Source organism: Parasteatoda tepidariorum, chromosome 1 (assembly GCF_982258835.1).
Source record: "Parasteatoda tepidariorum strain Cologne lab strain chromosome 1, Ptep-v5.0, whole genome shotgun sequence".
Taxonomy (NCBI): Eukaryota; Metazoa; Arthropoda; class Arachnida; order Araneae; family Theridiidae; genus Parasteatoda; species Parasteatoda tepidariorum.
In genome coordinates, this window is record NC_141755.1 from 66,035,422 (window position 1) to 66,063,259 (window position 27,838).

At 29.1% G+C, this 27,838-nt stretch overlaps 1 protein-coding gene across 1 annotated transcript; it reads right to left on the minus strand.

The window, feature by feature from the left end:
* Positions 1-14,895: 14,895 nt before the first annotated feature.
* On the minus strand, positions 14,896-26,977 carry LOC147816489 (uncharacterized). Its single transcript, XM_087166606.1, has 2 exons — positions 26,872-26,977; positions 14,896-15,427 (listed from the first exon to the last, which is right to left on the minus strand). Exon 2 carries the CDS (start codon positions 15,412-15,414, stop codon positions 14,965-14,967), a length of 450 nt encoding a protein of 149 aa, XP_087022732.1. The 5' UTR covers positions 15,415-15,427; positions 26,872-26,977; the 3' UTR covers positions 14,896-14,964.
* Positions 26,978-27,838: the final 861 nt, after the last annotated feature.

Here is a 27,838-nt window from a genome sequence, read left to right on the forward strand (position 1 = left end):
CATTTAATAAAAAAATACGTAACTAAATGATTTTTACGCCATTCTCCAAAGTTTAATGGTAAAATTATCAAATTTTACTATGTTTGCCAAGTTTGACCACATATTATAAAACCATTTTTCATTGTTAATTTTACCAAAATCCTTCTCACTAGATTACAGAGATTTTTGGCGTTAACCTAGAACCAGAAACACGGTAAATTGTGCCATATTCTGGTAATTTAGACGATACTTTTATTCTCAGTGTCTCACGTCTTTTGGGTTTTTCTTTTGCCATATTATTTTAAAATGAATTATAGGTTTAGTTGGGTTGGCTCAATTAGCTTGACTTTTGGCAAAGCTCTTTTTAGATATGTCACTGATAACGGATCTCTTCTTGTATACCGTATCTTTACTTTATTTTACACTGTTACCTGTTGATATACCAAAATTTTGAAATACATAATTTTGTATACATACAAAATTTATTGTAAAGTATCACAATTATTCATGTGTAAGATACAACTAAAATGATGTAGTAAAATGGTCCTGATGGATGATCTCACACTGAGAAAAAAATTCTGGTCAAAACTATCAAAATATGGTAGAATCTATCATGTTTTCTGGTAGTAATACTTTTTGTAAGATTAACAATAAAATGTTGTTTTATGATCTTTGCTAAAATTTTGTAAAAGTAATAAAATTGGTAATTTTATCACAATGCTTTAGAGCATGACTTCAGTTTTTTATCAATTTCAATTTTTTGTTTTGTGTTTTTTTACTATTTGTGACGTTGTGTCGTAACAAGAACCATAAATTTGAAAATTATAATTTCCGGTACGTTACCATATGAACGAAAACCGTTACCATATGAATGGTTTAAACACCATCTATGAGTGATTTAACATCATCTATGAATATTTAAACACCGTGTATATTAGTTTTTTCTTTTACTAAAACAGTGGGTCTTTTTGTCAGAATCGTCTTTACGATACAATACGGTAATTTCTGTGCTCATTTGCGAACACTACAATGAGCTGTGCATTCATTACTTGCTTTGTCTAATACAAGAGCATTCGAAAACACATCGGTCCTCTCTGGAATCCTCTCTCGAGAATTGAAAATAACAATGTGAAAGCTAAGAAAAAAAATCGTTTTATTGATATTTCACATAGGATTGTAAGCTATAACACTTATTTCTTCAAGAATAAAATATAGCCTTCTTCTATGGAACAAAAGCGCAGTATATCAAAATCGTCCACCAAAAGAAAAGACAATGTTCGAAAGTGTGTTTTTTTACATAAAAAATGTTTTTTTTCTCTTTTCTTTTGCCGGTTTTTTTCAAAAAATCTGTGCGTTAAGGGGTTAAACCTTCATTTATTTTTTTACTTTTGCTTGATTTTTACTTAACTTTAGAGTGACGTTAGCAACCAAATCAAATAAAATATATTTTTTTAAATCTAGATTGACTTTTTAAAATTAATTGCATTAAAAAATAAGAGAGCTTTTTAAACACTTGTTTTGTCATTTGTCTATTCGTCCACGCCATTCTTTTCACCGCCATTTCTTTTTCGAAAGGAAAATTTTACACGCTACATTAATTGGCATTAGCAAACATAATCTTTTCGTACGTAATCCGACTTAATTGCAAAACTTAATTTACAGTGTAACGAGTAATTCAGAGTAAAATAATAAGGAAATAAGAAAGAAAACAGTTGAAACATTTTATTTATTCTTTTATTTCAGTAAGGTTTTTTTTAACCTTTGGAATGACCTTTTAATAATTAACTACTGTATGATTATATACTGAAGGGCTGTGGTAGCTCAGTAGTTGGAGAATCGAACTCCGGTCTGGAGGAGCTGGGGTTCAATCCTCGATTCCACTAAGACCCACTGGACACTTGCTTGAAAAATCTGTGGAATCGTCTATGGAAGTCCTGTGATCGGTTGCTGAGAAGTAGCATTAGAACCAGGTTCTGGAAGAAATTTCCTTCCCCTTTAGATCAACGTTTAAATTGAGAAAGCGACCTCCGGAAAGGGTGGTGTTATCATCTATCAGTGGGGTGTATGAGATAAGACATACTTTCACTCTTGTAGTTCTCTCTTGGAAAACGGATGGCTCACCTTTCTGACTTAATTTGCAAATGACCAATTGCTGGTGAGTTTTTGGCTGGTCCAAGTGTCATTAGGAACAACATGATGTACTTGGGTGGTTTTTATTAGCATTGGAAAAAAAATGCATGAAATATGTTGCTGTTGCCCCTAAAAAGATGCCATTTAGTATAAAACTAATATTCTGAAATTTTTAGCCCAATAAAATGAAAAATGAATTCCACTCAAGAGAGACAATGCTTGAAAAAAAAACATGATTTTTCTTGGAAAATAGCAAATTTTTTTTCGATGAAGTCCAAACGAATGATTGCAGAAACACAAATCTGAACTCATTTCATCAATAATGTTTTTATCTTTCCCTCTCACTACTGAAGCCAGTGCATAAAAAAAATAGACAAAAGGATACGAAAACGTGTAACATCCAGTGTCTTTTTTTATTTATTTTTTAAGAGTATAATAAAACTGTACACATTTTTACAGCTGTAAAATGGATCAGGTAATATAGACAATGATGACTTTTTTGATAGATGGATTGAAAAGCTTAGAGATTGACAAAAAGAAGAGGATAAAATTGAGTTTTAATATGTCTTATCTCTTTAGTAAATGAACACTTTTAGAAACCAAAGCATACGGATCTAGTTAGATGAAAATCGTGAAGGTCGTGATCGATAATGACATAAATTGTTGTGACTGGTAAATTATCACATTTTTATTTCCAAAAATAAACTTAGCTAGTTGTTTTCACATAACAAACATAATGATAGATTCAGTAGAGATCACTTTCGACAGAGGGTTAAATTAATGTTGGAATCTTAGCCTTTCCTTGTCTGGTGGTGTTGCAGATTTTGTGGGGAAAGGTGGGGAAAGACGAGTCGCGGAGTGCGACTGGTTACCTCGGTGGTGTCGAAATTTATTCTGTTTTTCAGCAGGCCTGAATTACATTTTGTTAGTTAAAAAGAAGGACAAACCATACTGTCGAGTCATTGAGGATAAATTCATGATATCTGTGTAGATAAGTTTGTTTTAATAAGTCAACCCTCTAATATTCTTTTGTTAAACTAGCCTTATTTGGTTATCGTTAGAGTTACGAAAAATAGGTTTAGCCTAGTTTATTATACGTTTATTAAAGATTTATACCTTAAGAAACAATTAGGCTTTGATCAAATGATAAAACTGATCTGTTACGTTTCGATAACATGTCGCATGATCTCGATAATGCTCTCGGGTTCAGACCGGGTACTACTCGATTTCGCCCCCACCCACCTTCCTGTGAGTTTATGCTAGGCCAACGAAAGCTGAGGAAAGGGAGAGAAATAACTGCATTAAAGGCTGAATAAAATCTTATGGGCTCAAAAATAAAATTCATCGCGGATTGCTTTCTAAAAGCGCAAAAATTATATTAATTAAAAATTATATTAAATAAAAAATTTAATATTTTTTTTTAATTTTTTGAATTGCCTTTATTAAAAATTTTAGTCTTATATAGATATAAAGAACTAATCAATAAGCAATACATTTTTTTTGGGGGGGGGGAGCAGTCCTGGATACTGGGACAATTTTCAATTTTCAATTTTGTTTAAAACTTGAAAACACTTACAATATGGTAAGTGCGCTTATATTATTACAGTATTAATTCAAGTGTATTGGAACTAACTTATGCATGGAATGAACTGGAACCCTCGGTCAAATAATAAGGAAATTCAATGCCAGCATATATTACACTATTTTGGAAGAGTGTCTGCATCCTACATTGTGACAATTTTATTGATTGGACCCATGCTATTATCTAGATGACAGTGATAGATATTATATCGAAAGGGATGTTGGCGATGAAAGTAACCGAATGAACACCTCTGCCCATTGCCTAGACCTCAACCTTATCTTGAACTTCAGGAACGAGGTAGATCACCGATTAAAAAGAGGGGGACAACCGTACAAAAGTCATCAAAGAATCTTACACGCCTATTTTTTGCATAATTTTTTTTTCCTTCATGTTTCAGCATGCTGAATAAAAGAAAATGCCACAGTCGTCATATAAACTTGCGGAAAGTATTCCTTGAATGTTTGAAGATGTAATTGCCTTTTGCAGAAGATTTACCAACTATGAAATATAAGCTTTTTTTTTAATTTATTTATTCATTTCTTTTTTTTTTTTTTTTTTTTTTGTCGAAGACATGTGAGCTTCTTCAGCACGTTGCGGATCGGATAGCCAATGCCCTCTCTTACTTAAGTGATCCAACTTTTCCCAGAGGTGGTTTGAACATTGCCACCAGACAAAGCCATCTCGCAAAATTAAATATAACATTGTTGTCCTGGAAATAGCATGGACGCAATTCGCAAAATAAAAAAAGTAGAAAAACGATGCCATCCACATTAGTGTAGTTAGTGTCAGCATTGAGCTAACCTTGAAGTTGCACTAAGATCCTACATCATACCAGGAAACAATGCTCCAGATCCATATTTCACCGCAGCAGATATGTGTTGGTCTCTAAATACTTATAAGCAGATAGCAAATCGTTTCTGGGGAATGAATAAAGGTATTTTTGATTAAACGATAATAAGTTTTAGACCTGAAATTTCTGAATTAAAGTACTGGAATGAATCTTTTTGTCTTTTTTCCAACATCAGTGCTTCGAATTTTTACTTTTTTTATTGCTTTTGTCTTAAATTCAAAATTGACGTACGATCTTTTTAAAATAATTGAACATTTTACTAATAGCAGGACATAATAACACTGCATCATTAAACTAATTTTTGTATTTATTCAATGATAAAATTATTCTTGATTCTGATTTTCTTATAAATAATGATTATCTTTTTCTCTTTTCATTATTAAATTTTATTTGATTACTTAGTGAACTTTTCATTAGTAATTCATTTTTTTTGTAAATGAAAAATTGACAAGAAAGTATGTATTTTCAATAAGTAAAATTAAGTTATTATTTTCACCTTCTAAAATAAATAAAAAATTGTGTTTAATTATCTTAAATGGATTAAGTACATATTTTAACATCAAGAGAAAAACGATAATAATATTCTAATCTAATATTTTGGAGAATCGAAAAAAAATTGCTGCATCTGTAATTTAAAAATTAGTTTCAATTTTGCGTCGTACAGCAATAGAAAGCCAACTGAAACTGAAGCACTTTCTAAATTAATTTGTAGAAAAAAAAAGTTCTTTAAAAAATTTCTTATGCGGCATCGAGACATATTTTTTGTGTGATTATTTTTTCTTTCATTTTTTGATTTATTTATTTATTTATTTTTTTCCTGCCTCGAGCGTTTATTTGATGGGAAATATTAAAACACAAGGAATAGTTAATGTAAATTATGAAAAAAAATTATTTTCTTGAAAGCAATTACAAAGTTTTAATACCTTTTCTTGTCTAGTAAAAAACGAAATTTTTTGGAAGGAAATTCTTTTGTTTGTTTTCTTTCATTACATTTTTTTAACCTGTATGCTAAATATGCATGTTGTTTAATTAATTGCAAGAAGCCTATTTACATAAGGTTTTCCTGTTATTTCCCTCAATGCTATATAATGCAATATTTTTCAATGCTATAAAATATAATTCAACTATTAGATATTTAATTGTATTTTTAACATAATGTATTATACATTTATTTCTAAATGTATTTTTATCATAAACAACACGCGTATTTTCTCTAAAATATGATTGTTGTGGGATCTTTTATATCCAAATAGCATCGATGACTTCAAGTAGAGAATTATTTGATGACTTCACGTATGCAAATTCAGGTAGCTTATTGAAAATTATAGTTCTGCTTCATATGAAGAATACAATTTATTTCCTTTTCATATTATTATTGAAAATAGTTTTTAAATGATACTTGGTTCTAGCCTTGAGAGGAATTTTTAAATAATAATTTTAATTACCATTATTTTAATTACAGATTATGTTAGAAAATGTAAACTAATAGCTTTGTGATTAGGATCTTAAATGTGACTGAGTGTTTTTTATTACTATACGCAAATAGCTTACCGACATATATTTAACGGGGAAAAGAAAGAAGCTAATTATAATAATAATTACAATTTTTTTGTTTTGTTTTCGGAAATGTAGCTTCATTTAAGTATTGTAAAAAACTTCCGTATCTTTTGTCACTGTATGAACAATAATACACGTTATATACCATAATAAGCGTTAATATATTATAAACTTAATGAGGTGATTATTTGTTTGATATGTTAATTCAATGCATTACGTTTCGGATATTATGTTTATATACTAATATATTACGTTTTCGAATGTTTGTTACTTCCTTTACATACAGATATGGACAAAAATACTCGTGCACCGAGTTTGTTTTTGAAGTAAACTAACCTATAAGCAAATAAAGTAAACTATAGTTATAAACTAACTTCTTGTACCGAGAAGATGAGTCATGCACGTCGCAGTGCGTTTGTCATAAAAATGTTAAAAGCGTGCTGTACAAGACGGCTGACAATCATAAGTGAAATAGAATAAATAAACAACAATAATAATGAAACGTTCGTAGTTTCTTCTGTCATAGAAATTGATGTCTTGTTCCGATTTCTACAAGAATTGAACCCTCAAAGCGTTGTAGTGAGTTAGAGATTGTTTTGGTTAATAAGCGGCGTTACTACCTCTGTAAATATTGAATACCAATTCACTAGTATATAAGACATGTTTAACTTGATTCCTTCATGAGGTACCTTTTGATAGATGCAGGTTGACATTGTCGATTTATAATTCCCCTCAATGGTAACCTACAGACGTGATATGAACTTGCCAATATTGATGGATGATCCACATCAAACATTTGATTTACTTAAAAATATACTGCTCAAAGAAAGAAAAAAAAATCCTGTGAAGTAAATAAAGTCACTCGGTCAATAAACAAAAATGAAGGAAAAAAAATAATGAACGAAATACTTTTAAAAAATGAAGAAAAAATATAATGAGCAAAATTGATATAAATAAATAAACAGCATGAATCAACTAGTGTTATCCGTTCATTGAATTTTATCACAGATAAAATTCTGGAAGGGGAGTAATGTGGTGTAACTACCACTACAAATATTAAATACCAATTCACTGGTATATAAGACATGTTAACTTGATTCTATCTTGAGGTACTGTTTGATAGATGAAGGTTGGCATAGTCTAAGATTAAATCCCCTGAAGCACATCTGGAAATTTTTTCCCCAGCCTATGTTACTTACAGTCATAAATATTTTAAGAGTTCCCTAAAATCGAGAAAAAAAAATCTTTTTGTTTTTATTATTCAAAGGAAATATTGCACAGGCATATTGAAAGCTAATTCATTCTGAAGATTTTCGGTGATAAAGCTGTAAACAAATTAATTGTACTTAAAATTGGAATAATAAAAATAAATAAATAAAGAGCTAATACTTATGTGTTGACCTTGTTTGTCAATGACCTCCTGAATTTAATTTGACGCGAATCAAAGTTGTTTGGTATTTCAAGGCTAATATTTTCCCATTTTTGTGATAGTAATTCTTTTAAATGAGTTTTTGTTGTTAATTTATGCGGTGGATTTCTGATTTTTTTCCCTTTTTCGTTCCATATTCGCTCAATAGGTTTAGTTTGTTGTAACTAGTGTTTTTAAATAATGTATTTTACTAATAAGGTGCATTGAAAAAATTCAAAGACGTACTTTTCCCAATGTATGTTGATCATTGTATTGTTGAAAATAATAATTCCTAGAGGGTCTTAATATTTGTACAATTTTCGCAAATTTTCTCAGCTGCTATTCAAATATAATTAAATATATTCATTACTCCGTCAAAAAACGTTTATTTTCCTAGGTGTTAACTCTCATAAATTCTTGTACTAACACCAATCACCCCTTTTTACAATCATTTGAATTTTTCTTCCTTCTTTCAATTTGGTATTCTGTTGTCTACAAATTATATAAATCATCTATCATTGAGAATAATCTCATCTCAGAAAATATTTTTATTCCAGAAACCATGATCACTTGTCTATAAATGCCTTTGCTAATTACAGCTTTTTGATTCTGATATTCTATAATATGATGTAGTCAGTATCATTTGCCAATATAATTTGTTCGATGAAGAACGCTATCTTATACGTTTTTTATGATTCTTTGTTTGCACATTTTTATTAAAATATATTTTTGATTGATAGCCCACAATTTCTGAAGAAATAAGTTTAGATTTTTTATTAACTGGATTTATCATATTTTATATGTTAATCTATGTTTTTTTATTTTTTTTTATCGACAGTCTTCCTGGGCTCCGTTCTCTTTTTATTTATAATTGAAGAGTGGTTTTGATAATGTACTAAACTCTGAATAGCAGATATAACTCTATCTAATATTATTAGAGCCGAGACAGATATTTTTTTGTTTTTGTTTCCGACAAATTCTAACAAAATTCACTCTTTCATTAAATTTTCTATTCACTAAATGATTTTATCAATACAAAATGATTATTTACTTTTTGCTTTTCTAATTGAGTTGATTTATAACATCAAACAATTTTTTGTGATTAATTATATTTGTCGATTTTTATTCATTAATTATTAATATTCTTATTTTGTTCTTGAGTTGCCAGTTTTTGATAAAATTGTTATGTGTACGAATAGATAGCAGAAATTATTGTTTATCAAGAACATTATTTGTTTTACTATTTTTCAATGCCCAACGTGCATATAAAATTAAAGACATAAGTATAAAAAGAGCTAAAAAATTCGATTAAAAAACAGTAAAAAAAATCGAATAAGAATTAGTTGAAAATTTGCAATAACGCAACTGCATGAATGATTTTTTTCTCATCTCGTATATCAAAAATAAACTTATGCTTTAAAAATAAGTGAAATGAAAAGGTTAAACTTTTTTTTTCATTAAAAGCAATTAAAGAAGATTAAAAAAAAGGTAGAAAAAAAAAGTTTTTCGTATTGTTTGATTCTGATAGCCTGAAGATAGTTCTTTTCCTTTCTTTATTTTCCTTTCTTTCCAAAAGAAAACGTTTCGAATTGATTGCAGTCTAATCTAGCGATCCTCATTTTTCCACAATTTCTTCTGCGGAAGACTTTTATTTTTACAAAACCATGATATACTCTCGTTATTTTCTATTAAAACTCACTGACAACGAGCTAGCAATTTTGAACACTTGATTATCTCAGAGGTGAAAAAAATAAAATAATTTGCACTTGTGCTGCCATCTATTATATAAATTAAGAAAATTATGTGGATTAAGTAAAGAAAACTGAAGGGAAGGAATGCGTATAAAATAAATAAATTCGATGAAGTTGTAAAATAATTTATTGAAGACAAGATAGATAATTATTCAATGTTTCTAACGCAGAAAATAATTCTCCAATTGATTTGATTTGAAGATTTTTTAAGGATGAAAAATAGTAATTTAAACAATTTTAGTTTTTTGAAAAAAGAAAAATTAAATATATGCATTTTTATAAAAAACATCAGATTTATATAAAATGATTGAAAGTTTATGGGAAGGAAGATCGAGTATTTTTCTCGATAAAATATTCAGAAATGCGGCAACTTAAAAGCAATATATTATTTTCAATTCTTCTCTTGTAATTATATTATACTTATTACTAATGGTATAAATCAATTTTAACTCTCACGCAACAAAAATTTGACATGAATAATCAACTAAATTAAATGCCTGTCCATTTCCTTTGCCCCCCCCCTAAAAAGAAGCTCTTGTGCATAAAATTACCTAATGTATTTATTCTAAAAATATCATTACATAAATGTAGTATTATTTTCCCTCAACTCTGAAACGTACACTCATAACTTAAAGTACTTAGAGCTTTAAAACTTAGAAACCGAGATGTGGGTTTATTGCAAGCGTAAATAACATGGAATAGTTTCAAAAATTTTTTTAGAAATATTGTCTGTTAGATGCTATTTTGAATTCATATGCTCTTCACATGATAAACATGCTATTTTGAAATAAAATATAATCAAAAATAAAGATTTCTTGCAACTTTAATTAATTTTTCGGAAAAAAAACTTAACATAAGCTTTGTGAATTACTAACAATAATTTCTATGACAAGAATAAAACATGTAGTTTCCATAGATTTTATTTAACGAAGATAAGACAAATTATGCCCCCCGAAAAAAAAAAGATAAGACAAATTTTGTGAAGAGAATCTAAATAAATTGTGAAATGAAAAATTATGAAATTATTTAAAAAAATTCGATGCATTCTTTTTCATAATAAATTTAACAATGGTATAATTTCGCTATTTACCATTTTTTTTTATAGACGTCAAATTAAGGTTTTTATATTAAAACTAAATTAAAATGGTCGCTTACAGTAGAAAATAACTTTTATTTATTAGTTATTGGCTAAAAATACTTTAAATGAAAGCCATTAAATTTTCCCGGAAATAACAACCGGTACTCATTTCCATTAACGCTAATTTTGAAAAGTATAATTTATAGAGAAAATTAGGACAAGAGATGTTCAAATATTGACGATTCTCATTTTTTTACAATAGATTATATTCAACATCGGAATAAAAAAATTATATTTTAGCTTATTTATGTATTTAAAATTAATAAGAAGCTTCATTCAAGCTTTTTTTCTCTTTTGAATAAAAAAAAATTATACACATTCTTCACAAGTTTTTAACTAATAAAGAAACATATAAAGTAAAGAGAAAAACAATGTATCATATACCTCTTATTCTTTTAGAATATATCTTCATGAAAAAGTTTTGTTCTGAAGTGCAGCATATAATTAAAATATCTCATGGAATGTCTAAGGAACATTCAAAATAAATAAATTTTTATGAGAGGAAAGCCATGAAGCTTGCATTTTTTGAAATAAAGATTTATAAAAATACCAAAATTAATGATGATATTCAATTAAGATATATCAGTATGAAAAGAGAATGAACAAAATATAATACTCCGAGTATATATATTTTTTAAGTAAGTAATCAGAAGCCAACCTAATAATTCTTTGTTTCGCAAGAAACAACGATTATAGTGCGGATTCCTTTATTGTGTAGTGATTCTATCTCAATTTTCATTTTTTTTTCATAACTTTGTTTTTATTTTTATATCAACTATCGATTTTAAGTTATTTAGTTTATAAAAGCATGCTTCAAAAGCATAACTATTAACAAATTGAATATGTTGGTTCAGATAACTTAGGAATACTAATTTGGTAATGTAGTCAACAAAAGCTACCACGTTCACGTGGACAGTTAAGCTTATTTAACGTAACGAAGAAAAATATATATAATTTTTAAAGAACGTGCAATAAAACTTTTCTTTTATCAGGCTAACAAGCAACAGTGAGGCCTTCTTAAAAATATTACATGGAAAAAATTCTGATAAGATCACTTTTTCCTCTTATCAACTGAGGTATAAAGGAATATAGTACAAAAAAGTTTTACAATTCCGAATTTGTATTTTACTGCTTAAGTCATAATAAGATGAACAGAATACGAATTACACGGCCAGAGAAGGTAATCATTTTAGATGCACATACCTGGACCTCAGGTTTTAACAAAGAAACATATTATAAATATTACAAATGTTAAATTACACCTAAAGTATAAACGAACACGCATAATGTTATATTATGGTTTATTTAAATACAATGATGAATAGATTTAATAATAATTCAGAATTTTTTCTTTTTAAAAATACGAAGTTTTTTTGCAATGTAATACAATACTAAATGCAATACCGATGCTTATCGACGCGTAAATGCATGACATTTTAGTTTCAAAACTATTTTAATTATGCAAACGACGCAAAATAAATAATTATTAAAAAGAATTTATTATTAACTATAAAAAAAATTAATTTTTTGGGGAAAAATTTCAAACTTACGGGAAAAAGACACAGAAAGTTGAAGTTATTGAATATATGTATTTACCTCAATATAAAGTAATTCATTAAAATACACATAAAATGTTATTAATTAGATATTAAATTAAATGCTTATAATACTGTGAGATTTCACTTGACTACTACGTTGTCATTAGTTTCGCCTTACGTACCAAGGTGAACCTGCAAATTATATACGTGAACCTGCATATTCTTGACTATATTACTTTTAAATATAAAGTAAATACAAATTTAAGAGCTTCATACAGATTACAGAACTATTAAGTAAAAAGAGAAAAATTATTTTCAGAATAACTTAATTATATAATATTTAAAATTAATTACATTGTCGAGGATGTGGATTTAGTGACATTTTTCGAAAATTGCTTCCGTTTACATGGATTTCTACACAAATAAATTACATGCTCAGCATCTATTGCGGAATCCTCAGAAAGTTCAAATATCCAAAAATGATTCAGTGAAGCTTTTAGAAGTTAAGAAGTGAAGATCCACATATGTTGTTGTTTATCCTCATCTGGCCTGACGAAATCAGACCAGATATATGAACCCGTTTAACTGAATGAAATCGAAGACCAAAAGAGGAGTGGTCTTGAAGATCCCCATGTGTGCACAGAGGTAATGAAGAAGATATTGATATTTCTGGTTAAAAAAGAATCGGTTAATAAAACCAAAATATATGATATTTAAACCTGTAATTTGGTAATTTTTACATTCATATTGTATCAGTTTGACAAGAATTCTGGTTTTCAAAATTCACAGTACGTACCACGCATTTAGTAAAAAAATAATAAAAAATAAATTTATAAAACCATATTTTATCGTTAAATATATCAGAATCTTTAATAAAGCAGCTCGGTAAACTCTCTGTTGTTCCCATAGAACCAAAAACGCAGCAAATTTAATAATATTCTGATTACTTAGACCATATTTTTTTTCCGCGTGAAAAAAAAAGATAATTGCGTAAAGTTTAATTTGCAATGCTGCCTATTGCTAAACAATCCGACATTTATCTTGAGCGATTTAATCAGAATTTTTGAATGATACTTGGATTGGAGGGCTTAAATCTCCGTTTTCAATTGCTGTCAAAATTCTAGGACCCTAGAGGAAACAGTTCAGGATTTATAAAAGGGCTTGTTAAAATTCATAGTTTTATTATAGATTATGATTTTATAATAGCTTTATCTAGTACAAAACTATGAAATAAATAAAAAAAAAATTAATCAGAATTGCTTAAAAAAACAGTTTTCGTAAAGAAAAAGAATATATATTTATTTTGAAAAACTGCAATGTAGTTAAAAAAATATCAATTACTCATTACCCTTTTCCATAATTCTTTTTTTTCAAAAATAAAGAATGAAAAGACTTTTTTATCTTTGAAAAAAAATGTTCTAAGCCTGCTTTTTTTCTATGAGAAAAATATATTACCTATTGCATCAAAACAAAAGAAATGAATGGCACATTTTTTTTACTTTTCAATTTAAAGTATCAAACAACTGGGATTTTTCATTGTCACATTAATCAAGACAGCCCATAAATATCACTAACCATTATTTTAATGGAATTCTTATTCTGCATTTAAAAGGGGAATCTTAAAAACTTTTATTTCCACATCATAGGTTTCTAGTTACAGACAACGTAATCGAATTATTCTATTCCTTAACTGAGACACATCAATTTCAACCCGCATTCACCCTATATTAGGGTTCGTTCCATTAACCAGAGACAGCACACGATACAATGCCATTAGTTATCCATTAAGTGACTTCAAATTAGGTGCAATAAATCCTTCAATTTGCAAAGCACTTAGATATATTTCATAATAGTTTAATGGAAAATTTAGGTATATGCTGGACTGACATTTAAAGGTATTTGAGTAATTTATTTTAGATAAATGATTGGTAATTTATCTAAAACAATATTTTCATTTAAGATAAAAATGAGCTCATTAGCCGATAAATAGATTTTTTTTTTGCATATTTATGTAATATCATTCACATGGAGTCTCTATTCTGTGTAAAATTTTTATTATTATTACTTTCATTTATAACGTTCCAAAGAAAAAAAATATCAGTCGGTAACGATGTATCTCGCTACACTTTCAGCAGATTTTGTAATCTTTCTTTAAAGTACGAATTATTTTGTTTGTTGTGTATCGTTGATGTGTTTTTGTATTCGATTGGTAGTTCGAAAATTATAACATGTTAAATTTGATATAAAAATGAACTATGTTGCTACTGTCCACTGAAAGGCTACTGCAGAATTAAAATTTGATGTGCTGATTGGACCATTTTGTAGTATAAGTTTAACAATAGTTTTTTCGAATTTCGCATTCGTACGAAAGTTATTGCCAATTTAAGTGCTCTTTCGTGATTTTTTTAAGCATTTTTACTTTAAATATTGACTATTTATTAATTGTTCTGGGAAATTTTTTGGATGTCAATCAAAAGTAGAAAACAAAGAGAGAGAGATTGCATGTTTCCAGATATAAATCTTAAAATTAAAAGAGAAATTTTAAAAATAATTTTAAAAAAACTTGATAAATAGCAATAAAAACCGTTTCTTATTTTAATTGTTACAAATTCCTTCAATGAGTGAAATTACATTATTTCTTATTATTATGTTTATTTATTTTATTTATTTTTACTACACTTGTTTTTTTTTCTTCCAATAAATCTCACAAACTGTATTCCTTAGATTGTTCTTTTTTTCAAGTCTGGGTAATCATATTACGTTACAATTAACGAAATGTTTTTGTATAAAGCCAAAAAATAGTTGCATGTTTTTAAACCGAATTCTTCTGTTTTTTATGAAATGTTGACGTTTAAGAAGAAATAAACAATGATGAATGAAAATCAATTACGAGGGTTGGTGAGCGGAGCTAGCATGGGGGTGAAGCTTCCTAGTAATTAAAAGTTATGTTTGGACAAAATAACTGGACAAAATAATGGACGTAAAATAAGAATTCAAATCTTATCAGGCTATTAACGTAATACAATTTACATCAGTCAATTTTAATATCATCGTAATCAAAGGCAAAGAACAACAAAGTTAATAAAGTCGTTACAAATGTTATTGCTAGACTAGTGCAATTAATATTATGATTGTTATTGGAAAGACTGCTATCAGTTATCTTTCTCTTAGCAGTAGTTGCTCTCTTGTCCAGAACATATGGTTTATGCATCATATGATCATAAAGGCTGTCAGATTCACCAAGAGCGAATTGAGCATTGATTACAGAGTGTTCTTTGTCACTAAAGTCGCTTAGAGAGGAATCCATGCTTCGAGTAATTATTTTATTAGGGTTGTCTTGAAGGGTAACATTTTTTATTTTAAGGTTATTGGAAAATGAGTCAGCTTCGTCTTCTGATTCTAGCAATAGCTTGTGAACATTAATATCTCTCCTGGTGACCTTTTTCTTACGAAATTTGTTTCTGTTAGCTGTTTTCTTCATACTAGATATATACCTATCAATACCAAAAGTAAATGTTAAAATTTTGAAATACAATACAAAGAATAAACTGATTTATTTTCTTAAAAAAATGATTGAATAAAAAGACTTCACGATGTAGACGCGCGAAGCATTATTTTTCATTTTTTATGCCGAATTCTAAGACAAAATCATATTTATGAGTTATGACTTCATACTTTTGACTTATCTACAGGACTAATATAGATCAATCATATTTGTAAGTTATGCATGAAGTATTAAAATGTATAATCTTTAATTATAATTAATTTCTTGTCTGAAACCACTAACTAAACAATTATCAGTACATATGCAGTTTCTTATACTAAATCAAATGAGATTAAAATAAAGTTTATAAAGCTGATAGTTCTGAAATTAAAAATTAAAAAAAAGAAGTTTTTATGCATAAAATCAATTCCATGTTTATACTTTGCTCTATACTCTAAAATTGCTAACTATATAAAAAATATTCGATGCTATGAATAATTTAAAGCTGAATCGAATAAATAAAACCAATTCAGTTGGATTGATAGCTTAGAAGTTATGCGATTTTCTAGTATACAGAATTTAAGTTTTCACTTACTACTTTTTTACCCTTAAAACCCAAATAGCATTGAAACTATTCAAATTATATGTTTAAATTTGCTTTTATTGAATTTAACGCAAATAAATGTATAATAGGAAATGCCTAACCAGTCATATAGCAGTGTTAGTCATATAAATGTGCATAAATAGTCAGTCGTATAAATGTGCATAGGTACAAATATTGTATTTTTTATGCATTAAAGCTTTCAGAACTGATAACACCTAAACTATTACACCTATTCACTTTATTTTGGTCTCAGATAATTTAGCACTAAAAAATATATGTATGATCCAATATTGCTATAACAGATGTGTAGATTGGTAAGTGCAAAATTGCACTTTTTATACATAAAAACTTAAAAACCTTTTGAACAATTAGTCCTACCGACATTAATTTGTTTTTATTACATTTAGCATGAAAAATACTTAAAAAATAATATGTTACTTGTCCAAATAAAAATTTCTGACTGAATGGCTGTCATCTAAAATTGTACAGTTTTATACTTTATATTAACTAAATCTGTTAAAATTACTGAACTATTATTTCTATTGACTTGATTTTGAATCTATTTGACTCATAATGAAAAAAAAGGTTATAATACCTTACTTGTTAAGATGGTGAGGATTAAGTTTTCCCTTTTTTGACTCATTCTCTTCTCAGTAAATTTAATATAATGGCTAAAACAATTAATCACAATCACAACTTATAAATCAATTTCCGGCCATCCTCAAATCATAACCAAATTTCCTTTTGTGACAAGGAAACTGGCCTCTAAGATTAATTTAAATATTTGAAGAATTAAGATTCTTATTTTATGTTTTATTTTAAGTACCTAAGTAGGTACAATTAAATTACATTAACTGAGTCACATTTACGTATATATTTAGTGATTTTGGGTGCACCTCGTAAAATTTATATTTTAAAATATTCAGTTACTTTTCAAACTTAGCAGATCGAATCTGTCTTAAATTGGTGACAGAAATATCAACAGCTGTATGAGATAATGACTTAAAAGACAGATATATAAGATCAAGGACTTTACTAAAATCATTATATAGGATTATATTGCACAGATTTGATACGAAAAGTTCGCCAAGTCTTATAAGACAAGTGAAGTAAGCACTGTAATACAAATTTTACGAATGAAATCAACTCTATGAGACGAATTGTGAATATTAACTCAAACAAGACAAGTAAGAACATTTTCGGAATATTCTTGAGTCTTACAATTTTACAGAAATTTTTGTTGCAAATTAGAAGTAAAAAATTATATCTCTAGAAGTACATATTTTCTAATAGGAATTGATAAAAGTGTATGAAGCTTAATAGCCATTCTATAGTTAATTGCTCGAAAAGCAGATGTTTATTTTATATCATTTTATGTATTTTAATCTTCGAATAAAATATGATTGCTTTCAGGTAGCTCAGGAAAATAAATTATAGTTCTTGCAGATTATCCCATCAACCATTTTCGCTAAATCTGAAAATAAATTTGGATGTGATTCAAATTTAATTATTCTGTGATTTTTAGCATGCAATAGGTTATATTTGTAGTTTGACTATTTCCTTATTATCAATTAATATATAAAAATAAATTTAGAAAATACCAAAATGACTAACGCGTGTTGTTGGCGAATATAGCAGCGGGATAACACATAAGTGCAAAATTTACATTTGGCTGCTCTCTTATTCTGGGCAATTTTTTTAACGGCATGATAAGCTCCAAAAAGTAATAGTTTTTTTACAAATCTTTTTAAACCAGTTAAATGCTATTAACACTTTTGATAATTATATTATTTATCAAGCAAAATTGTTTTTTTTTTCATGCATCATAAGCAGAACGAGATTCAAAACAATGATGAAAATAGCGTTTTCCTTCGATCGCCATTACGCGTCAAAAAGAATATTAATGGCAACCACAGAAACGAAGAGAAATTGAATGAAATTTCGTCGTTTTTCTATTGCAATGCAATATACAATAATGAAAACAAATCTGCACAACTTTTACATTCTATCAATTCTTGCACTTTTTTCAGAAATCAAATAAAATTTTATTTGATAATATTCCAGAATTTGATTACATTAATACAAACTTATATAACTTTTTTTAGCAGCAAAAAATTGTTCTTGTGATTCACTTTATTAAATATATCAAGAATATAATCATTGATCTTGTAAATTTAACTGACGTCACAAAGTAAGATCAGAAAAAAATGGAAACAGGAGATAAGAGGTTATGTCCTTTTTATTGGTTTCCAAACCAATATTATACTAGGACAAGGGGTAAATTGTTTGCAATTGTTGCTAAGTTAATGATCTAGTTTAGTTTTAGTCTAAGAAAAAGGCAACTTGGTTTTTTTTTTAATTTTTTTAATTTTTTAGACATAATATGGCGACTGTATGAAATGAAGTTTAAAAAATGTCTATTAATAAATTAGTCTGGTGCTTGATGACAACTATTTTTTAACATGTTTTGAAAGTCTGGAAAAGATAGGACAGGGATTTTAATGAAAATAGGATTCCATCTATTACTATTTACACAGGTACCATAATCATTTAGGAATATATTTCAGTTTCAATAAAATTACTGCATGAAGAGAGAGGCGTTTTATCAACAGAGATCTGTCAGGTATAGTTGATCAGTAATTCAACCTAATTTTCATTTTAGCTCTGATATACTATCTTCATTTTTATCTATTATACTGTTTTTTAAATTTATTACTTTTTTTGTTTTTCACTTATACATTTGCTTTTTTTTGCCAGAATAAAGGAATTGAAGTTATTTCTTCTCCAAACAGATATATTGATGATTATACTCAAAGAGAATTTCTATGAGCTATTTGTTCCGAATTTAATTTTCATGTGAATTGCATGTAAATCTAATCAAAATACGAATAAATTTAAATGTTTACGTATCATGGGTTTCACAAAGGCGACCAGCCTGTGTAGGGGTCAGGGAACTGACCTTGCATCAGAAAGGTTCAGGGCTCGAATTCCGCGCAAGGCATTAACGTTCTTTCATTCTCCGTGCTATCTGTCCTTACTGTGGGAGCAACGTTGGACCACCAAATATGGTGCCACCGGAAAGAGTGACTAACAAATCTGCCCTTCAGATGCCTGTATGAAGAAAGGTCATTCTCCAGGTGGGCAATAGAAAAAAAAGGTTTCACGGGAGTTATATTTTTTTTACCGAGGGAAGGAGTATAACAAGCGAGGAAGATGCTCAAGCATCTAGTGATACGGAGTAAAAAGCGAGCTCGAATCGCATTGTGAAAGAAACTCGAAAGCAGTTCAGAAGTTGAAGAGCGCAGTGTGCTGAGATGTATGACCCCCTAGTTTTTAACTCTCACTGAATTTGCTTCTGTCTTTCTTATTGCTTTACTTTTTTAATTTTAAATCAAGCTTGTTTTCAGAACTATAAAAAAACATTATGCGGAATTTATAACCATTTCGCAAAATTTATTATAATTCTGAGCTAGGATCTAAGGCCCTTCATCACTGTTGATGACCAACCCCGATAATTGCTTCGAAATAATTGTTGTCTCTTGGCATGTAATACTTTTTTTTAAATAAAGTTGTAATTAGTCACTTAAAGTACAGTCCTTATAAAGCCCATCAACCACCGATCCCCAACCATCACCCCTAGTTTTCCAAAAATTTAAGTAGACACTGTATCAGATTTATTGGTCTGGTTTTCAAAATAACATTCTTAATGCAAGAAAACAGAAAAACACACTTTACTTTTATTTATATTGAGTTATTGAACACATTTATCAAGTAGCCCACCCTTGGCGTTGACTACAGCCCTGTTTGAATCATCCGTTTGATTAATAGAACCAAAATTTGACAACGTATCTAACTCTAACAACTTTTAAGAGCCTTCTATAGATCTTTCGTGTTTACCGGCATCTACTTGCAGACCTTCTTGTCCCATTCATCCCACAAGAGTTAGACCAGATCAAGAGACTGTGGTTGCTACTCCGATTGGAATCAAATAATTGAAATTTAGATTCGTCAGTCGAGACGACCCTCCTCTGACATTGTGCTTTGGCCATTTTTTTTATGCTTTTTTGCCCAGATGCACAATTTAATTATTTGCAGCTCATAGAAGTGGGTTCTTTATCTCAATCCTAACATCAAATCTGCAATATTATACGATCTTCTTGAAAATCATTGGTGTGTTCAGATGCATTTATGCTTTAAAAATGTGTGTGCTTACACTCTTGCCGATATATTAAATACAATTTGTTTTGTGCATGCATCTCATTTCGCAGGAAGCTGATCGAATTTCCTGATAATGTAACGAATCTCTTTAACTGTTTTTTAAAATAATATATTAAACTCCGACAAAAAATATTAGTTATAAAGCGGTCAATAAATTTTGACACTGATGAAAATAAGTTTATCTTAAAATGTAGCGTATTATAGTAATTTCATAGATATTATAACAACAAAAAATTCTTTTAGTCTTAAACTCAATATTGAACAAAACAATCAAAATCCAAAACGAAATAATAGCAAAAACAGGAGGAATAAATAATACCGATAAATACGTTTTAATTCAGGGTAATTTAAGATATTTTATACACCATCTATATAAAAAACAACCTCTGCATAAAGTCTTGTTGTTTTCTGATGACTTAGAAGAACGTGACTATTTCTTTTTATTCAAATCTTTACTCTATAATGCCTTACTCTTTAATGTGTATTTATGGAATTTAAACATCTTAATTTCAGATACCAAATTGCTTCGATGCATAGTGCACCCAAAAGCGGGACAACTGTCACTACATGCAAACGATTTTTTTTTTCCATCAAGAACAAACAATATTGAAAAGTAAATCTAAAGATGATGCAAACAACAAAAAATTAAATAAAAAATGGAAATAAATGCAATAGAATCATCGACGGAAATTAAAGCAATCCTTGCAAATACTGCCCCTTACCGTTTGGAATAAATTCAATTGGAAAACGATGTATTTATGACTTCTATTAATTTCTTCATGATGTCAACTAAGCGTATATAGAATTTAAAGATATAAAACTGGATCATACCATGTGATTTTCTGGCTAATAAAAATGCACCGACAACAATGAAAAATTATGTTATACAATTTTGTTTTTATGTTATATAGAGATTTAAAGCTCGTATTTGAAAAATATTAATCAAAGCAACAATAATTTTTGATATATGTACGTTCCCATTTCTGATTGGTAGGTTGATACATTAAAGGCGCAAACTTTTCTTATTGTGAACTACTTCATTGGATCTTGCGTCACCTTCATTCAATTTTTTATATAGTTAGAAACATGTATTTTATTGAAATCTTTTTTTCCATCTTTTTTCTTCAATTTAAAATAAGTGTGTTTTCAGTATTGAACAAATAATTAATAATGAAAAAGTATACTCTAGAAATTTAAAATATTTTTATTGCCTGCTAACGTGATGCCATTCAGTCAATTTTAATAAAACCGTAATAATTTGCTATAAATGTAGCTGTTAAAAAAGTTGTTACAAACGTTATTATCAGATTGGTCCAACTAATATTATTGTTGATAACAAGAGTGTTATTAGTCATCTTATTTTCAGCAGTGTTAGCTGTCTTCTCCATATCGAGTTCTTTGCGTATCGTGATATTGTTTGGATAGCATGATTCGTTAGACGTTAATTCTGTATTAGTGGTAGATAGCTCTTTATCGTTGAAATCACGTTGAGGTGGAATGATGCTCTGAATTGTTATTCTTTTAGGAATGTCTTTTCGAACAGAATTCTTGATTTTATGATTATTCTGGAGGAAACCAGAGTCGTCTCCAGATTCTTTCCATAGTTTGTGGGTTTTAATTTCTCCCCATGTGACTCTTTTCTTACAAATATTTTTTGTAGTTTTATTCTTCATATTGTCTTATTACTCTATGATAATAAAAAAAATAGATCAATTTTAAATTGATTTGCATCGAAGCTGTATCGATAGACAACGAGGCACATTGGTTTAATTAGAAACGCTAAATATATAATTCACGCGGCATCTACATGGTTACCATTTCTTTCCTGTGCGGCACATTAAAAAAAACGAATATTATTTAAGCACTAAAGTGAGTCAATAAAGTTTTCACCCTCAATGGCTATCGGATTTTTGCGTACTGAGATACATACTTACGGTTTGTAGGGTGGACTTCGAAAATGTCAAAAGATTGATACTACATATAGATAAAGTTACGAAAGAGATAAAAAAAAAGTTATTTCCTTAAATAACGTGCCTTTTTTCAACAGAGTTTGATTTCGTAATTCATGGAAGATAGCCGAAATTAAGAAAATATGGTTCTAATAATCTATGATTCTCTTACAGTCAGGTTGGAAAATGTTTGTGAGTTTTTTCTTAAATGTCAATTACACTTTTTACGTAATTTGATGTAGGTTCACAACTGAATAAATCAATATTTATTGTATATACCAGCGCTTTGCATAGATCCAGAACTCTATATGAGATTTAAAAGAATGCTATACCGATTTAAAAAAAATGGTTTATAATCGCTTGCAGAAGAATTATTTTTAATTAAAAAAGGAAATATTTTCTTATCCATTTTATTAGTGATCCTCAGCATTTTGAGAGAATTTATTTGAATCAAATGAATATAAAAAGAGATTTGGTTCAAAAAGATGGCACATGTTAATTGTACATCTTTCGATTTTCGCACAAATCAGAAAACTGCCACTCAGTGGTAAAAACAGAAAAAAAAACTGAAATTAAAAAAAAGGAAAACTTTTCTTTACAGTAATTTATGCTACTTTTTTTATACACAAACGTCCTAAATATTTTTTCCCCGAAATTATTATATCCATAAAAAAGGAAATATTTTCTTACCTTTTATTCATTAGCGATCCACAACATTTTGAAAGAATTCATTGGAATCAAATTAATATAAAAAGAGATTTGGTTCATAAAAATTACACACGTTAATTTTACATATTACGATTTTCTTGCTAATCAGAAAACAACCACACAGAGGTAAAGACAGAAAAAAAAACTAAAATAATTTTACAGTAATTTATGTTGCTTTTCACACACAAATTATAGCATTATTTTCGTAAATTATTAACAAAAAGAAATTTCAAAAAATGGCATTTGTGATTGTAACTTAAGTACTGTAAGTAAGACGGTAGGATTTGGTGACACTGTATATGCAAAAAAAGGATATACATACTGCATTATAGTATGTATATCGTTTCCCTTTTTATATCCCTCTTATGTCCTTATATATTCTTTGTGTGTCCCTATTAGTTGAAAGAGAGACTCGAATTTGCCCTCTTTTTTTTTCTCTTGGCCAGTTTTAACTTACCAGCAGTAAAGAAGCTACTAATCGGTATAAGGGGAAAAACAATAATTGAGAGTGTTTCGTCCATTCATAGTGAAGACATTATAGGACCAACCAAAACCAGAGAACCAAAGATAAAACACATGATGATATATTCATACTTTGACAAAAGATGCTTATTACCAGAACCAGAATCTAAGTTTTTGTAGAAGAAAATTCAGTTACCATTGATTTAATGATTTATTCCTTTTTTAGGAGACACTAATGGTTATTTATTCTATTCTATTTTACTTAATAAATAAAATAGATAAGTTTCTATGTTCTAACTTTGAAGCTAATGACCTAAATGTTTTGTTGAAAAAGGAGTAGTGTACTTGTTTTCAGTACATTAACAACAGTTACCAAGATTGAAAACAATGATCTCTCGAAAATGAGTTGAGTTATAAACGTGGTTTTAGTTTTGTTCAATACCGAATAAAAATTTACACATGAAAAACTGATCCGATTTTTTTGGCATTACATACTAGATGTGATGTGAGTACTTTTTTCCGCCAAATTAAAGATTTTAAGCGTTGTGTTCCGTACATCTGAGAAAAAAACGCAAGTTTTTCACACAAAAAAATGCATTTACATTTTTTCGCCAGCGAATGCTTACAAATGTGACACCTAGGAATTTGCATGACGGATTAAATATGGTGTGATATGCAAACGATAACATTTATAGCACATTCATGTGAAGCAGACAGCAGTAGTGGCACAGTATAATGCGAATAAAAGCAGGTGTTTAATAGCAAGTTCCTTCATACTCAGTTTGTCTTCAAATATTATTTTCTGTTTTAAACGGTATTGTAATACTTCGTGTAAGAAGAAATATCTACTTGTGTCTGATTCTGATTAAGGAATGATGTCTACCGAGGTTACTACTTATCGTACTGTATTATTGCTACTCGCATTGTCTGAGACCCCATAACTATCCACAGAATAAGGAATCGTTAGGTTCAGGACGGTCAAGCGGAATGAGGTCAGGTAATGCTGGATTTAAGCGGGCCAATAGCCAAGATGACGATATCTTATTCACATGGTCACAAAAAGTTGTGCAACCAAATTGCGAAGCATGAGTGTGGAAATAAAATCGTTTGCAAGAGAAAAAAATTGTGTTCGAATAGTTCGTTAACGCTTGAAGTAGTATGGATTGTCAGCGTGGTAACCAATATCTGTGCTGTCTTCGAAGCTGCATCACAGATAGGATCAACTACTGTATTGTGATAGATGACAAACCTCTATAAACAAATGCTGGGTCTGTATATAGAGCCATGATGATATCATACGAGTTCATTGGGAACTCACAGTGAGCATCATTGGAAACTCACTTAGCTAAATTGCATTCGACACCTACTGGTTTAACAGCAGCAAGAATTTTAATTTGTATTATTGAATATGTGTTTCACTGGCCTCCTCTTTCTATTCCCATTTGGCATTTTGAAATCCAGCCATTACATTTCTGACGTGCTAATTCCCTTGTCTGTTTAACCCTCAAGGCCTCTCTACTACTTTATTTCATCAGGATAATGGACTACAACCCTGAAAGTCGGAACAGTATCGGAAATACTGTTCTGACTTTACTTGATGTAAAACAAACTCGGTAGCACGGGGAGAATGGTTGCCGAGTGACTGCCATACTCTCCAATTACTACTGCCCACGAACTGTGGTATAGACTAGATGCTGCAATGACCGAAGTTTTTGAAAATACCACACAATATTTGTTTGACTTCATGTAAATAAATGCTGTTATTTCTGTCAGAGGTAATACTTTTGGTTACTTTTTTTGGAAGATCATTTAATCATTTGCTCTTCGTTCTACTATAATGAATGTGTTCAATAAATGACTTTCTGTTATTTGCTATTACTGGTGTCGCAATTTTAAAACCCAGCCGTGTATTATAAATTTAATGTATGCTGCTAAAACGTGTTTACCAAAACGAAATATTTTTTTAGTTATTAGATGCATACGTGATGCACAAATTGTAAAAGAAAAAAAATGATATTATTGTTTTTCAAGGCTCTTAATATTTAAATAAATATGCTTGGGCTAAGATTTTTTTTAAATAATTTTCCCTAACACGGAAATACATTTTTTTCTCTATAAAACATATTTTTTTACGAGTTTGACGAGGTAATTAATTTCACTGATACCGATCACTAATATACGAGAATCAGTAACTTTTCATTTTTCTTTAGTTTGTGGAAAGTTTACTCTTTCTGAGTTGCATTAAATTGTAAATTTTTTAACAACTATAAAACTTAAAGCGTGCAACCTTTTTTTTATTTGCTAAAATATAATGGTACTCATCCGTAAAAAAGATCCGTTGGCGATGGCTAAATTCATTTCCCCAAATCAAACTTCAATCATAATAAACGCTGCTTATTGTTTGTTATAAGCTGATTAATCAAAGGTTGTGACCGTCATTCCCCGCGTGTTACCTTACATAGATGTTTTTTTTTTTTTTTTAAGGTTAAGTGCCACTGCCCGACATGCATGCACCGACTGTGTGGCATGTACTTTTCCGGTGCACCCTACATTGATTTATTAAGCTTAAGTGGCATTGACCCTGGTATTTCCCATTCTGACTGTTGAGGTGACTGAATTCACTCACATTTTTAACCGAACAGGGAAAAATATACTTGAGTTTGCCCCTTGGCGAAATTGGCGACTTATGTTTGGCGCCATACTTGTTTGCCCGGAACGCCGTGGTAACCCACAAACAGGACATTTATATCTATTACTAATTAAACCTTCATTTTTACACCAGTCAATCACTGTTTTTTTTCATTGTTTTTAAAATCGTACAGAAACTTAAGATTTATCTTATTGACAGTATTCATTTTTAGTACCAGAAGCAAAAATAACCTTACCAGCCGGTATCCAAAGTAGAACTAACGTATCTCTGAAATTACATTTAAAAATTCATTTAAAAACAACGCTAAATTCTAAACTAATCAGAATCACGATTGGTTTTCAACATCGCCCAGCTTGGCGATCAATCGCGATTAAAACTTGGCAGGGGCACTCTCAAGTATAGTCTACCCCCGAACAGTACCAAAACAACATATAATAATTGTAAAAAATTTAAATTATATACATCTAAATATTTTCTTCAAATAAGAGTGAATATTTTAATATAGCATTTTGGGTAGAAGTTTACAATAGGATGAATCTGTGATTTTGGCAATTCCTAATGTTCTTGCAGAAAAGAAGGAAAAGTATTTAAAAGTGAGTTTTTCTAACAATTTGAAACAATGATAAAATTAATTGGAAAATAGAAAATTCATATATAGTAAAAACTCAAAATTAAAGTGTCAATCCAAGCTGTTTTCTATTTTATACTCCAACCGCGTATTGATATTTTTTTAAAAAAATCAGTTATAAGAAACACTTCTTTCTTGATCATTAATAGTATATGTAACTTATCATTGTACTTATCATAAACAATGTAAGAAATATTTTTAAGAAGTAACCAAATATCATAAATATTTTATTTACCTGATTTTGATCCAATTTTAACGAAAGATAAAAGTTTTAAAGAAAAATTTAGCTAAGCAATTAAAAATAATTTGAATGAAAATTTTGAAAACTTTAGTATAATTTCGGCTACTTTTTTTAAGATTTCCTCCACTGTAACACATGCTTATGGTTAACCTTATTTAAAAATATTTAAAAATGAAATAATTATTATGGAAAATTTTCCTACTGCTGCAAAAAAGATTGGAGAAAAATTAAAAAAAGCATGATTCTTAAAATTTTTTAAAACATATATTGGTCTGAATGAAAAAAAGCATTAAAAAAATCTTAGTTTTAATAATTAAATATATACTTATTACTGACATTATTACTACGACTATAGCATGTGTCATATTATAGACATTGCCCTAATATCATGTCACTACTATGACGATGTTAAAATGCTGATTCTGGAAATAGTGGCTTGGAAGTCGATGATTACAACTTTTTTTTAAAGCCTAACGTTAGTTTTGGGAGAGATAATTTGAATTTTTGAAAATTTCATTTAATGTAATGCTATTTTTTTTTAACATTACAGCCATTTGTTATTGAAAACTATAATTTGTAAAGTCTAATGATTCCACTGCTCACGTTTGTTTTATTTTGCTACATCGACTGTTTTATTTAGTAAACGTGGTTATTTCAGTTAAATTCTTCTTCACTGGTTTGTCAGCCCTGGGTGGGCCCTGGCCTTCTCTAGGAGTTTCCTTTTATCTGATTTCCTTCAAACTCTGTTTGGTGATTGTTCTTGATTTTCAAAGTGTTAATGTCCTTCTCAACACTTTCGATCCACCTAAGACGTGGACTTCATCTGCTCCCATAGGTTTTGATAAAAATATTTTCTCGCACTTTCGGTCTTCCTGTATTCAGATTATATGTCCAGCCCATTTTAGTCTTTGTATTCTTGTGTACTTGACAACATCAGGTTCCCTTAAGATTTTACACAGCT